This window comes from Cibotium barometz, chromosome 53 (assembly GCF_041138505.1).
Source record: "Cibotium barometz isolate CiBa-2024 chromosome 53, ASM4113850v1, whole genome shotgun sequence".
In the NCBI taxonomy this organism is placed as follows: Eukaryota; Viridiplantae; Streptophyta; class Polypodiopsida; order Cyatheales; family Cibotiaceae; genus Cibotium; species Cibotium barometz.
The window spans coordinates 38105608-38120087 of NC_141098.1; the positions used below are offsets into that span (position 1 = coordinate 38105608).

Below are 14480 nucleotides of genomic sequence, written 5' to 3' on the forward strand. Positions count from 1 at the left end.
CAATTTTTATGAAGGCTTCAAATGAGTGATTTTCCTCTCACATAAATGCACCAACTTGGCTCCAAATTCAATGTAGGGCTTGCACATGAGTTGTCAATACATTATTCCTTGTCACATACATGTTTATTTGCCAGATTGCATCCATTTACAGAATACATCACTGCTTTCAAGCTCCAATGGAAAGCTTGCAAAAAACCAGAATTTTCTTTTGCTTTGGGCAACCCTAATTTGCCTTATTTATGCTTGAATCACTTGCAATCTGCTCAAGGGTGTTTAGTAGTCCTTACCCGGTAGGCTAAGCTCTCAGATTTGATGGAAATCAGTGTGCTCCAAGCTTCACAGCATCAATGGCAAGCTTCACAACTTTTGTTCACAGCTTCTTCTCCCTCTTCTCTCACTCACTCTCATAAACCCTAATAGAGAGCACCAGGCTCTGATACCATGATGAGAAACAGGTAGAGGGAGAGGAGACACACACACAGGAGCAAACCCTAATGTATATTGCAAACCCTAACCATAGAGGGAAGCCATCTCCCTTCTCACACAATGCATAAAGCCATAATCCATAATACACAACACACACTATGTGTTGTGTCCACACACAGCTAACCCTAGCTAGTGTCCACACACTATGACTAGCTCGACGTGGTCATTAGCCAAGTTTGGAAAAAGGAGCTTGTGAATGTCTCCATCATCCTGGTCAATACGGTAACCTTCAAACTAAAGGAACATGTTGATTCTCTAACTGCAAAAGCTTTACCACTCTATGTGCAAGGCATGCAAGAAAAAGTTAGCGCTTGTGGAAGGAGAAGTACTAAAGCTTTACCACTCTTGCAGAAAAAGAATCCAAATAACTAGTAGAAGAAGAAGTACTAAAGCTTTACCACTCTTGCAGAAGAAGAATCCAAATAACTAGTAGAAGAAGAAGTACTAAAGCTAAGGAGACAAGACAATTTCCCAAGCACTTTAGGACCTTCAAATGGCCGATCGTGTTGTACAATATGACTCAGTCCAAAGAACTCATAACGGGGAGCCATGGACCTCTTATGATTGTCCAACCAAGTTTAAAGAAATAAACTTGGCAGGCCCCAATGAAGATCCAAGGCCTATCTACATAGGGGATGACCTCTCAGCCAAAGAAGAAAAATATCTAGTCACTCTCCTCATAGAATTCTAGGATTTCTTCACTTGGAAATTCATGGACATGAATGGTGTACCTCTTGAAGTAGTCAAACATACCATCCCCATGGTAGAGGGAGCGAGATCAATAAAGCAAAGAGCGTACCCTATGAATCCCAAATACTCCAAGATGGTTTGGGAGAAAATTGACAAATTCATAGATATTGGATTCACATACAAGATAGAGCACACAAAATGGGTTTCGCCGATAGTGATAGTTCCCAAAAAGAGTGAAAAAGTGCGAGTGTGCGTAGACCTCAAAAAGTTCCATGCCGCCCACAATACAAGATCACTATCCATCTCCCTTCACAGAGCATGTGCTCAAGAAAGCAATAGGAAGGGAAGTCTACAAATTCCTCAACAAATTCTTTGGATACAATCAAGTGTTGATCAACCCAAAGGATCAACATAAAACAGCCTTTATGGCTAAATGAGGCACGTGTGCATATCGTCTCATGCCATTTGGGCTGACCAATGCCCCAAGCACCTTTCAACGCCGAATGTGCATGGCCTATAAGGAATATCTTTGGAAATTCCTTGAAGTCTGCATGGACCTCTGTGTCAATTCCACTTGGAAAGCACACTTAGAGTGTCATTAGGGGAAGGTTGAGGTCTATAGGGGCCCTTTAAGATGCCATGTGATTAAAAGTTTATTAAGGAAAAGGGCCAATCATGTGATGCCATATATACAAAAATGTTGGGTGATTAAAGGTGGTCAAAAGATTCTCTAGAAGATGCCTTTTTGTACTTTTCATTCCCAAAAAGTGGGGAGGGGAAGTTTTTGAAATTTTGGACATCCATAACTTCTACATCTGAGCTCAAAATTTGTCGGAGATTAGAGATCCAAAATCTACTCGTTCGCTGAGCTCTTTCCATAGATATGTCAAATGATATGGTTTTGCCCACTCAATTTTAAATTCAATTTTGGCGGGAAACTTTGAAATTCAAACTTCTAGCCATTTGAAGAATAAGAAGGTATCTAAAGTCAAAAAAACTTAACATTTTAACAAAAAGTCATTAAAATCATAATATGGCAGCTTAAAGGACCTCTATAGACCTCAACCTTCCCCTAATGTTACAGAAAGTGCTAGAGAGATGTTGATTCTAGAGAATCTCTCTTAATCCTCTAAAATGCCAATTTTGGGTTTGACATGGAGTAACCTTGGGGCACGTTGTATCAAAACAAGGGATCTCCTTAGATGACAACAAGGTGAGACTTATTCTTGATATGTCAGCCACCACAACCGACCACCTTCAAAGGAGTCTAGAACATGTCAGGTACTATATCGACCTTTCATCTTCATGTATGCCAACATTGCTCACCCTCTCTATGGACTTCTAATCTTCTTTGAATGAATAAAGGAGTGCTGACACACATATAATACCCTAAAGAAAGCCTTGGTGAGACCGCTCCCATCTTGATGTCCCCTAATTGGGACATCATCTTTCATGTTCATACATATGCCTCCACCTTTACAATTGGGTGTGTAATGGCTCTTGAAGCAATCTTTATCTAGGTCGAGGAGATGATCCAGACGATGCTGCACGGACTCCTTTTTTGGGACTTAACTTCTCGGCTATGACAATCCAAAGGCTCAGCACACCAGGAACAAAAGAAATTTCCAATGTGCAATTGGAATAAATTGAGATCAGGTAAAAACGACCTTAGCCTAAGGGTTTTTTTTAAAGATTTCGAATTAAGGTTCTTGTGGACCAATTAGATTAATCCAAATGTAGGGAGGAGATAAATAGAAAAATAAAAAAAATCCCCAAAAAATGAGTAAATGCTCACATAAGATGAAGAGCTGACTAAGGACAAGGTTATTAGTTAAAAAAGAAGAGATATTTAGAAGAAATGATGCATTTTTGACACCTCAGTGTGGGGAATTCCGCTCACGAAGGAGGCACCTATTTCACATGTGTGGTTGAGTTTTAAACTCATAAATAATGAGATATTTTCATTTCTCCTCTCTGCTGCTTCTTCAACTAGATCCAAAAAGTAAGCTAAACTAACCTAAAAATGGTCAAAAATTGACCAAACTGATTTGGAGAATTCTAGAATCAGTTTGCTTGGTTAGAGGCTCACTTTTTCCTATAAATGAAGCCTCTCCCTTTGTAAATGGTTAATAGTGTTTTATGCACTGTTACTCTACTCCTCCCCTAGAGCCAAAAACAGTGAATTCATTGATAATTCATTTGTTTTTGACCATTTCCTCTTCAAAAGAATTGGTGGCCACTCTTGTTGCAAACAAGAGTAAATCCCTCAAACCATCAAGCCAAAGGAAAGCTCACAAAACTCCTAGTAAGTTAGAAATTGTACTTTTTCTTATTCTATTTTATGGTTTTCTGATTTTTGCTTTCTTTAAAATGAAAATGGATGTTATGCCTTGCTGGAAAGGCTTTCCCTCTTCTCTTCATTATTGAATTCAGCCTTTCTTTATCCTAGATGTGCAATCAAATTGATGGAATTAAACTTTTCATATTGTTTACTCTTAATAAAGTGGAAATTGATTAGATTAGAATGGTTTAAATCATCTTGGATAATTTCTAGTAAATTTTAGAGTGAAAATTTTAAAAAATGGTCAGCCATACAAAGGAGGTTATGGCAAATATTTCTTAAATTTGGTGAAATAAGTTTTATCTTTTTATTATTCAACAAGAGTAATCCCCACCGCTTGTGTATTCTAAATGTGTTATTTTTATTCTATGCATAGAAAAGTGCATATTAGAAATATTTTTTATTATAAAAGTGTTATTTTCATTAGAATTAATTTCAAGATGCATATTGTAAATATTTTGATTATAAAAGTGTTACTTTCATTAAAATTGAATTTATGCATAAATAGATGCATAAAAGAATTTATTTTATCATAAAAGCGTTACTTTCATCAAATTTTGATTTTATGCATAGAAAGATGCATAAATAAAGAAATTATTTTTATTCCAAAAGTGTTATTCTCATCAAATTTTGATTTTATGCATAGAAATATGCATTAAGTGTTATTCTCATCAAATTTTGATTTTATGCATAGAAAGATGCATAAAGAAATTTATTTTTATTTCAAAAGAGTTATTCTCATCAATTTTGATTTTATGCATAGAAGGATGCATAAAGAAATTTGTTTTTATTTCAAAAGAGTTATTCTCATCAATTTTGATTTTATGCATAGAAGGATGCATAAAGAAATTTGTTTTTATTTCAAAAGAATTATTCTCATCAATTTTGGTTTTATGCATAGAAGGATGCATAAAGAAATTTGTTTTTATTTCAAAAGAGTTATTCTCATCAATTTTGGTTTTATGCATAGAAGGATGCATAAAGAAATTTGTTTTTATTTCAAAAGAGTTATTCTCATCAATTTTGGTTTTATGCATGGAAGGAAGTATAAAGAAATTTGTTTTTATTTCAAAAGAGTTATTCTCATCAATTTTGATTTTATGCATAGAAAGAAGCATAAAGAAATTTGTTTTTATTTCAAAAGAGTTATTCTCATCAATTTTGATTTTATGCATAGAAAGATGCATAAAGAATTTTTTTTATTTCAAAAGAGTTATTCTCATCAAAATTGAATTTATGCATAGAAAGATGCATAAAAGATTTATTTTTATTTCGAAAGTGTTATTCTTATGAAAATTGATTTTTATGCATAAATAGATGCATAAAGAAATTCTTTTTATTTTAAAAGTGTTATTCCTATTAAATTTGATTTTATACATAAATAGATGCATAAAAGGATTTTTTATATAAAAAAGTTCCCACTGAAGTTGATTTTTATGCATAAAGAATTTTTATATCAAAATTAGAATTATCTTAAATTCTATGTTTAAATTCTATGAGTATTTGATAAATGAATAATTAAATACTGTAAGAGAGAAATTTCTATCGTTTTATATTCACACGGATTGTAAAAAGTGAATTCAAGAAATCTATTGAGATTGAAATATTTAGATAAATGATTAATCTATTCCTCATTGGAATTCGTAACTAATTTAGAAATCAATTAAGTAAATATTCAAAGAAAGAAATTTAGTAAAATAGTAACTGAATTATCAAACCTTTTCGAGAAAGATAGATCAGGAAAAATCTTATCCGAACTCGAACCTTGAATCAGACTATGACCAAGACCAAACTCTTTTGTTAGTTTTGAGGAAAGAAGGTGTGAGTAGTTTAGAAAAATACACTCAAAACTCCCGCCAAATCTGAAACTAAGTTTGAGACCCTTCGAATTAATCTGTGGATCAAAGTTATAGAATTCGAGAAATTCTGGTATGAAATTCAGAATTTCAATCAAGAAGTTTTGGGGATACTAATTCAAGAAATACTCCTTGTATTTTAATGAAAATCAAAGTGAAAACTTGCATAGAAATGAGATGTGATGTGAATAGATGTGATGAGATGCGATGTGAATCAGATAGATGTGAATGAATGGATGGATGTAATGTGATGTGAGTTATTCTCCTTAAAATTGAATTTATGCATAAACGAATTTTTATAAAAGTGTTATTTCACACTAAAGTTGTTCTTATGCATAAATAGATGCGTAAAGAATCTTTACATAAAAAATAAGAATTCTCTTACATTCTATAAATAAATGTGATGATATGTAATGCGAATCAGATAGATGGGAATGAATGGATGGATGGATGTGATGAGAAGGAGAGGTAAATAGATGTGATGATATGTGATGCGAATCAAATAGATGGGAATGAATGGATGGATGGATGCGATGAGAATAGGAGTGAACGAGAATGTGAGGTGAATAGATGTGATGAGATGTAATGCGAATCAGATAGATGGGAATGAATGGATGGATGGATGTGATGAGAATAGATGTGATGAGAATGAGAGGTAAATAAATGTGATGAGATGGGATGCAAATCAGATAGATGGGAAAGAATGGATGGATGGATGTGATGAGACTGAGAGGTAAATAGATGTGATGAGATGTGATGTGAATGAATAGATGAGATATAATGTCATGTGAATCAGGATGTAAATGAATGATATAGGATGTGAATGAATGTGTTATCATGTGAATCGGGATGTGAATGAATGATATAGGATGTGAATGAATGTGTTAGCATGTGAATCGGGATGTGAATGAATGATAAGGGATGTGAATGGATGTGATGTGATGTGAATCGGGATGTGAATGAATGACATGTGATGTGAAATGGATGTGATAAGATGCGATGTAAACTAGATAGATGTTAATGTATGTGAAGTGATGAGATGTATGGGTAGATATGCAAGTGGATGAGATCTGAAGAGGATAAATGAGGAAATAAGTGATGAGATAGAAAAAGATGTGATTAGATGAGAATGGGAATATTTATGAAATGAATGTGGATTCATGTGGATGGATGAGTGGATAATGTGGATTGACGTGAATGGATGTATGGATGATGTGGATTGATGTGTGGATAATGTGGATTGATGTGGATGGATGAGTGGATGATGTGGATAATGTGGATGGATGAGCGAATAATGTGGATTGATGTGGATTGACGAGAATGGATGTATGGATGATATGGATTGATGTGTGGATAATGTGGATTGATGTGGATGGATGAGTGGATGATGAGGATAATGTGGATGGATGAGTGGATAATGTGGATGATGTGGATGGATATATGGATGATGTGGATTGATGTGTGGGTAATGTGGATTGATGTGAATGGATGTATGGATGATGTGGATTGACGTGAATGGATGTATGGATGATGTGGGTTGATGTGTGGATAATGTGGATTGACGTGAATGGATGTATGGATGATGTGGGTTGATGTGTGGATAATGTGGATTGACGTGAATGGATGTATGGATGATGTGGATTGATGTGGATGGATGTATGGAAGATATGGATGGATGTGTGGATAATGTGGATTGATGTGGATGGATGTATGGATGATGTGGATTGATGTGGATGATGTGGATGGATGGATGATGTGGATTGATGTGTGGATGATGTGGATGGATGGATGATGTGGATTGATGTGTGGATGATGCGATTGGATGTGATTTGATGTGGAAATGATGTGATGTAATAGGGATCGATGAAGAAAAAAAATTGTGGAAAGATGAGAAAAGCTGGGGTCTAATGTGAAAGGATGTGGAGTGATGAGAAAAGATGGAAATATTGTTGGAACTGTATTTGTATGTGAAATCTGTTTTTAAATGACTGTTTTATGTCAAGAATGCTGGGGAAGCATTTTGACCGTCTTGTGAATGAGGTCGTGGAGACCTATCTGTTAAAGTTGCAAACTACTGATGGAGAGTCAATAGAGGACGTCTCGCATAGCAAGGTCGGCCGAGGTCTTGACTAGCCTCGGTTTGATTTCAATGGTGAGGTTCTGGTACAGTGGATGAGGGACCGAGGAAGCGGCCTATAAGTGAAGCACTAGGTGACCTGTGAAGGATCCTAGAGGGTGCTGACCATACGGTGCTCTGGCTCTGGGTCACCGAAGATACCCACACGTATGTCGAGGAAGATATTTGGAATAAGGAGTAAGAGTTGTTTTCTGAATTCGGGCATGGATCTAGTTGATTGACCTTGCTGGTCCTCAATGGATGATCCATGGCTCTTTTATATGGATCTGTTGGTTGATCTTGCTGATCTTCAATGGAGACTCCATTTTTGTTAAAGTGAATACTTGCCGGTTACTATGAGCTAGGAACTATCGAAAAGGCCCCTGAGTGGACAGGGGGTGAGCGTTCTGGTTGCCAATGATGCCATAGGTACACCGATGGAAATAAAGATTCAACTGGATAATTAGAGGATTATGATCAATGACACTATGGTTTCATTAAATGATTGTTTTAAAGACTGTTGAATCTGTGAAAAAGGCAATTTCATATTGGTTGTGTAAGTGGTGTGACTAGTTTTAAGTTTGCATGAATATCTAGCTAGGGAGCCAGGGAACTCTTTTCCCTGGTACCGGGGACAACCTAACCAAATTCTTAATTGGATCCCATCACTACATTGGTTGGGCGGTTGGTTAACCCATGGGACTGGATGGGGTTAGGCTGGACTGATGGATCCCTAAATTGAGACTCAATTCTATTATGGTTCGATAGATGAAGTAAATCTCGCACAAAAACTGTTCTATGGAAAAGAATCAACGGCTGTGCCTCTCAATGAGAAAAAAAAGTGTTGGTCTCTATGATCCAAGTACATCTTTTCCCTTATCTCACTATAGGACTTACGAGTTTGGTCAGATCAGTTCAGTTAGTTAAGGCTTTTGACTACTACATTAGAGAAAAGTTATCCTGGAGGAAATGCTCGTGGTTTCCGGGAAAGGGAAGTTTTTTCGAGTTCGTTTTGGAAGAACCGATGGATTAGTCTCTTGTCCGGATATCCGTGGGCGAGGTCCCGTGTGGGATCCTACCCTACGCAAGAAGTGCTACTTCCACTAATAGCACCCCTGAATTCGTTACACGATGAGGGTAGGGACCTCAGAGCTGATATCAGAGCCAATTGGCTAATGAGGATCAACCGAGAAGCCAAAAATGTCAAAAATTCATGAAGAAGCAGTAAAAGGTTGTAATTGTGTGATAAAATTCATACAAATTGATATTCAAACTGAAATTCGTAAACTGGTATTTGGGTCTTCAGATGGAAGTCCTGCAATTGTATGGAATCGTTGACTTGCTTGAGGCCTAGACATGATGGTATTTACCTGATAGTTCCAAGGACTGTGACTACCCGTATATACCAAGGGTATAACTGTAGCTCTTTACTGGTAGTATATATACGAGTAAATCTAAGACTTGAAATTATAAGCATTAATACTATCCAGATGATGAATTCGAATGTGGTTGATATGATTTTAAATTCTGGTTGAGAACTGAGGAGTTCATTTGGATTCTGATTGAAAAACCACAATGAGGATGAATGAGACGAGTGCTTGTGATAATGTTCATAGTAGCTGGAATGACGGTAATGACTTTAGCAAATGAGATTAGTGGATTGTGCTGTGGGGCAGATTACTCCTGTTAACACTTGACCCAGTGGATCAAGTTAAGGGATGTCAAATTAAAAATCTGTATAATTGAAAATTTCCATGAAGGACTGTTCAGATAGAAATCTTGGTCTAATGGACCATTATTGTGATAAGGATTTGAATGTTATAATCTGAGTGAATTATTATCTGATGATGAGTTTTATATACGGGATCTTTATCCCAGGATTCTGTTGGGTTCACCAGACTATAAGGAACCCTAGAATCGGTTGGATCTTAAGGAAAAGAGTTCTCCTCTAATTTTGCGAGATGAGGACATGTCGCGTTTTTTAAGTGGGAAAGGATGCAAGATTCCTCCCTCCGGCTTTCGAGGTGTGCAGGTGTAAGAACCTCCCCTTCTGATCTTATAAATTATTCCCCTCTCATGTTTTACCCTATTTTGGCCTAGAGAGAGAAAATATCTAGAGGGAGGTAATTCAAAATTGAGATATTTTTGGACAGTGTCTAAAATGGTTTCCCCTGAAACAGATATTCAAAAAGAAATTTCCAATGTGCAATTGGAATAAATTGAAATCAGGCAAAAAGGACCTTAGCCTAAGAGTCTAGATTTTTTGAAATTTTTGAATTAAGACGGATTATATTAATCCAAATGTTCGAAGGAGATAAATGGAAGAATAAAACAAATTCTCCCAAAAATGAGTAAATGCTCACATAAGATGAAGAGTTGACTAAGAACAAGGTTATTAGTTAAAAAAGAAGAGATATTTAGAAGAAATGATGCATTTTTGACACCTCACTGTGGGGAATTCCCCTCATGAAAGAGGCACCTATTTCACATGTGTGGTTGAGTTTTAAACTCACAATATTTTCATCTCTCCTCTCTCTTGTTCAACTAGATCCAAAAAGTAAGCTAAACTGACCTAAAATGGTCAAAAATTTACCAAACTGATCTGGAAAATTCTAGAATCAATTTGCTTGGTTAGAGGCTCACTTTTCCCTATAAATGAAACATGTTTCAGATTCCCAAAAGGATTAAACAAGTTCTTTGATTTCATCCGTTATGGCATTGTAACAAGGAAGCCTTGAGCATGATTCCAATGAGAATGAGTGGTCACCATCATTTATCCGAGACTGCACACTATTTTTTGGGATGTCAAGGAATGCCTGGAAACTTGCATAACTTTGGTGACCTTAGTAATGGGCACTTTTTGACTAAAATTCATGAGAGTAGTAGTCAATGTACTTTTTTTAAGAAAGAACTCTTCTTTGCTTGGTGGTTTCTTAACAACAACCAATGTATTGGGCACATTTGCTATTAATGTTGATTGCAACTCATCCTGTTCTCTAGAGAGAGAGAGAGAGGAGTACTTTACTGTGTATATGTGAGAGATACAGAGAGAACTGTTGCACTATTACGCCAGTTTTTAATCAGGTAAAAGAGACATTGGGCATTGCTTAAGCGTTGCCCGTTCATCACATCATATTATTTATTTTTAAAATGAACCTTCTTTATGCGATGGCATGCGTCGTTTATGCCATGCAAACAATGTTGCTTAAATGATGCAACATTGCTTAAACGATAGAAAGATATTGCTTATATAACGGTTGTTCGTCATTTTGAGTGTTGCACACACGATGCTGAGTAGTAGCACCATGTATCATGACACTCGTAGAGCGACGAAAACGGGCATCCGCAAGGGGGGGAGTTGTGTTCTTGTTTTTGAACTTGGTTATTGATCTTTTATTTGCTCTATTCTTCTCTAAATGAAATTTTAAAACAACATATTTTGTACTTGTTGGGACTATAATTTTGGAACAACATTTTGTATGCTTGTTAGGACTGTTATTTTGCCTGTTTCCTTTTTATCAAATATTTGTGTGGTTTCTTCAACTCAATACCCAGATTGAATCAAAGATCTTGAAAATATGGTACTTTAGTGTGTGGATCCATAATCGTTGCACTTAACTATGTTGGAATTGGAGACATCGTAGAGGTGATCTTGAGAATGCTTAGTCGAATTGCATATTTGAAATGAAAGAAAATAATTTCATTTGGGAGTTTGATTTATTAATTTTTGCCAAGGATCCACAATGCTAAATTCCACTAGGTAGGCCCCAATTTATGGGTATCATACGTGCTTACATGGTTAGTAATGCAATCATCATTAATATAAAGAGCTCAAAAATTCAACTAGTAGAAGAGATACACAGTTTTCCTTTATAAAAAAGTGACAGAGGCGGGGGTTGCGAGAGTTAGAATGGAAAGCCAATGCCCCTTTGTATATTTTCCATATCTTAGATTGAGAAAAATTGATTATAATGCCAACATACTCAAACTACTTGGAGGGAGACATGGCTTTTGCAAATTGCTACACTTTCTTCCCTTCTTATTTAGAGTTTCTTCTTATAGACATGAATTACATGGGACTAGACACGATAGATGTGCAAGAATATGATGCCGCCTTCAAAAACCATTTTCGTGAATTCAAGGCTCTGGTGGTCTCATCGAACATCAGCATCAATGAACATCGGTCACAAGCCTTTGCAAAATTTTGTAAAATATATCGTGAAAAGGCTCTTTTATCTCAATGATTTGTGCATTTTTTTCTTAAATATCATGATGTTTCAGATGACCTCGGACTTAGTCAAAATATATAATGAAAAGAAGCTTCTTCTTATCTTAATCATTTGTGCATATCTTTCTTAATTCAATATCATCATGTTTTAGATGACCTCTCCGACCCCTAATGGTAGGGGCAGTAGCAACAACAACACAGGAACTAGTATTGGTACTAGATCCTTACCCCATCCGGGACGGGCAAATAATTAGCCTAGATAGGCATATATATTTTTATGGTTATCTTACCCATGTTCCGTTAGTTCAACTATCCGAGTTCTGAGCATTAACTCAAAGGCATGTGTGAGGATTGCTCTTTTGGCCACTGATTGATTGCTTTGGGGATTGCTCTTTTGGCCACTGATTGATTGCTCTTTTGGCCACTGATTGAGTGACATTTCATTTGGAAAATGAAGACACTGGAGAAGGTTTCAAAAAGCCTTTCCCAACTTTGAAAGTTGGGCCAAATAGATTTTGTTGCGCAGGGAGTTTTCATCAGTGAAGGGCAAGGTACTTTCTGGCACACTCCCAAATAAATTTCATTGGTGCGCATAGCTTAATTTCACCAAGAGACGTGAGGTCTATGGTCTTCTGAGATATGCACCGACCAAATGTGCAGAGACGTGAGGTGTATGGTCTTCTGCGATGTCCACCGACCAAATGTGCAGGTCACTGTTGACTCTCTCTCTCTCTCTCTCTCTCTCTCTCTCTCTCTCTCTCTCTCTCTCTCTATATATATATATATATATATATATATATATATATATATATATATATATATATATATATATATATATAAAGGAGAGCTTTGTTTCAGCATCAAACCGGCCTTTTGTGTTGTTTGAGAGAGAGCGACAGAGAGATAGAGGTAAGCGCCCGTTGTGCTTCAAACAGCATGTTTAACAATATATGTTGGTGTTGGTAGGTGTAGCTTATGTTGGTGTTGATGGGTCCTCTTGTGGTGTTGTGCTTGCAGTGCGTGGGGTTGAAGCAATATGGAGGTGGAGGCGGGCAGCGTTGGTTCTCATGAAGTGCTTCTGGAGAAGTTCCGTTCGGGCCTTTGAGGCCAAGAAGATGGACGAGAAAAGCCTTCATGAGCTGGCGGTAGAGGAGCTGCAGAAGGCTGGATGGGAGGATGTCTCGTTTGGATGGCAGGATGTCTCGTTTAGATGGGAGGATGTCTCGATATCGAACGGGATACTGAGATGTGTGACGCGTGGCTGGATACGGAGGAGATGGGTGACGACGGGAGGCCCGATCTTCACGGGCCTAAATGCTCAGGGTAACGGCTCTGGTGATGGCTTGCTGATCATGAGTCCAACATGTGATGTGTCATGGTATGAGCTCTCGCCCGGATCCACACACTAAAGTACCACGGGTCAATGGAAAAGATTTCGTTGATATTCAAGCATGGCATGGTTGTGTTTACTTCAAAAAGTTGGCATGGTTGTGTTTACATTAAAGTTGGCAACTAGCGAGATGGGTGAGCTCTTGCCTATTGAGTCAACAAGTATTGTTGGATCTGAACCATATATTATTTTGGATAAAGAGATTTCTTTTGAAAACGTTGTGATAAAGGTTGGAGGTGTCTCTACAAAGTTTTAAAAAAAAGAGCAAACCTAATGTCTATAAAAGATCTTATATCTAGGGTTAACCATGTGTAGCGCATTGGAGATGGTGATCTGAAGAGATCTTGGGTTTGTTTTGACCATGTTCATCAAGTGCAAAGATGGACAACTGTTAAGGATTATTCGAAGTTGACAGTGCATTTTACCAACCTTCTTAAGGGTAAAAATAAGAAGTCTGATTCTCCAATTGAGTGGAATGAGAAGCTATAGGAAAATTTTGATACTTTGAAATATAAAGTTCTAGATGCTCCTGTGTTAGCCTTAGCAGATCCTAGTAGGGCTTACATTGTAGAGACTGATGCTAGTGATTTTGCGGTAGGCACAAATTTGTTCTAGGATGGGAAGCTTGTGGCCTTCGAGAGTAAGAAACTCAACGATGCACAGACTAGATACCTAGTTCAGGAGAAAGATCTGTATGCAATTATTTATGCTTTAAAGGCATGAATACAGTATCTCTACGTGTCTCAATTTATGGTCTTGACAGATCATCAGTGTTTGCAGATTATTTGTGATCAACCAAACTTGAAAGGTAGAAAGGTAAGATGGGCTGAATTGATGCAAGACTCTGATTTCATGATTAAATATAGAAAAGGTAGCTTGAATAGGATTGCTCATGCATTGAGTCGAATTGTTGAAATTAATACCTTAGCTTCACAGAAATTACTTCTAACTTGTATGATTCACTCAAGGGAAAATACAATACATATTTTTTAATAAAAAATATTAGAATTTGACAAAATTAAGTTTTAACTCTGAGGTAGATCAAAACCTTTAGAATCAAGAAAAAGCCAACCAATTTTTTATTCAAAAAGGTATTTTATTCCAAAATGATAAGGTTTGCATACCGAATGTGCCAGAAATTAAATTGAGGATCTTATTTGAGTGTCATGATGCACCATCGAGAGGACATCCGGGGATATAGCGTACCTTGGCTTTGGTTAGAAGGACTTTTTATTGGCCAAAAAAATTCTCCTTTGAGTAGACTGCTTATTCTTATAACTGTGCCACACCACACAAAGTACAAACCAGTGCGATGCAACCCATGGTTGCAGCATCTCCTACACAAACCTCACATCTATCATACATTCACTCTT

At 36.8% G+C, this 14480-nt stretch overlaps 1 protein-coding gene across 1 annotated transcript; it reads left to right on the plus strand.

Moving 5' to 3' along the window:
- The first annotated feature begins 12361 nt into the window (after positions 1–12361).
- Positions 12362–13126, plus strand: LOC147608604 (uncharacterized). The gene is made up of 2 exons (XM_086789468.1): positions 12362–12426; positions 12735–13126. The coding sequence occupies exon 2, from the start codon at positions 12785–12787 to the stop codon at positions 13124–13126; it is 342 nt and encodes a 113-aa protein (XP_086645594.1). The 5' UTR covers positions 12362–12426; positions 12735–12784.
- The last annotated feature ends 1354 nt before the right edge of the window (positions 13127–14480 follow it).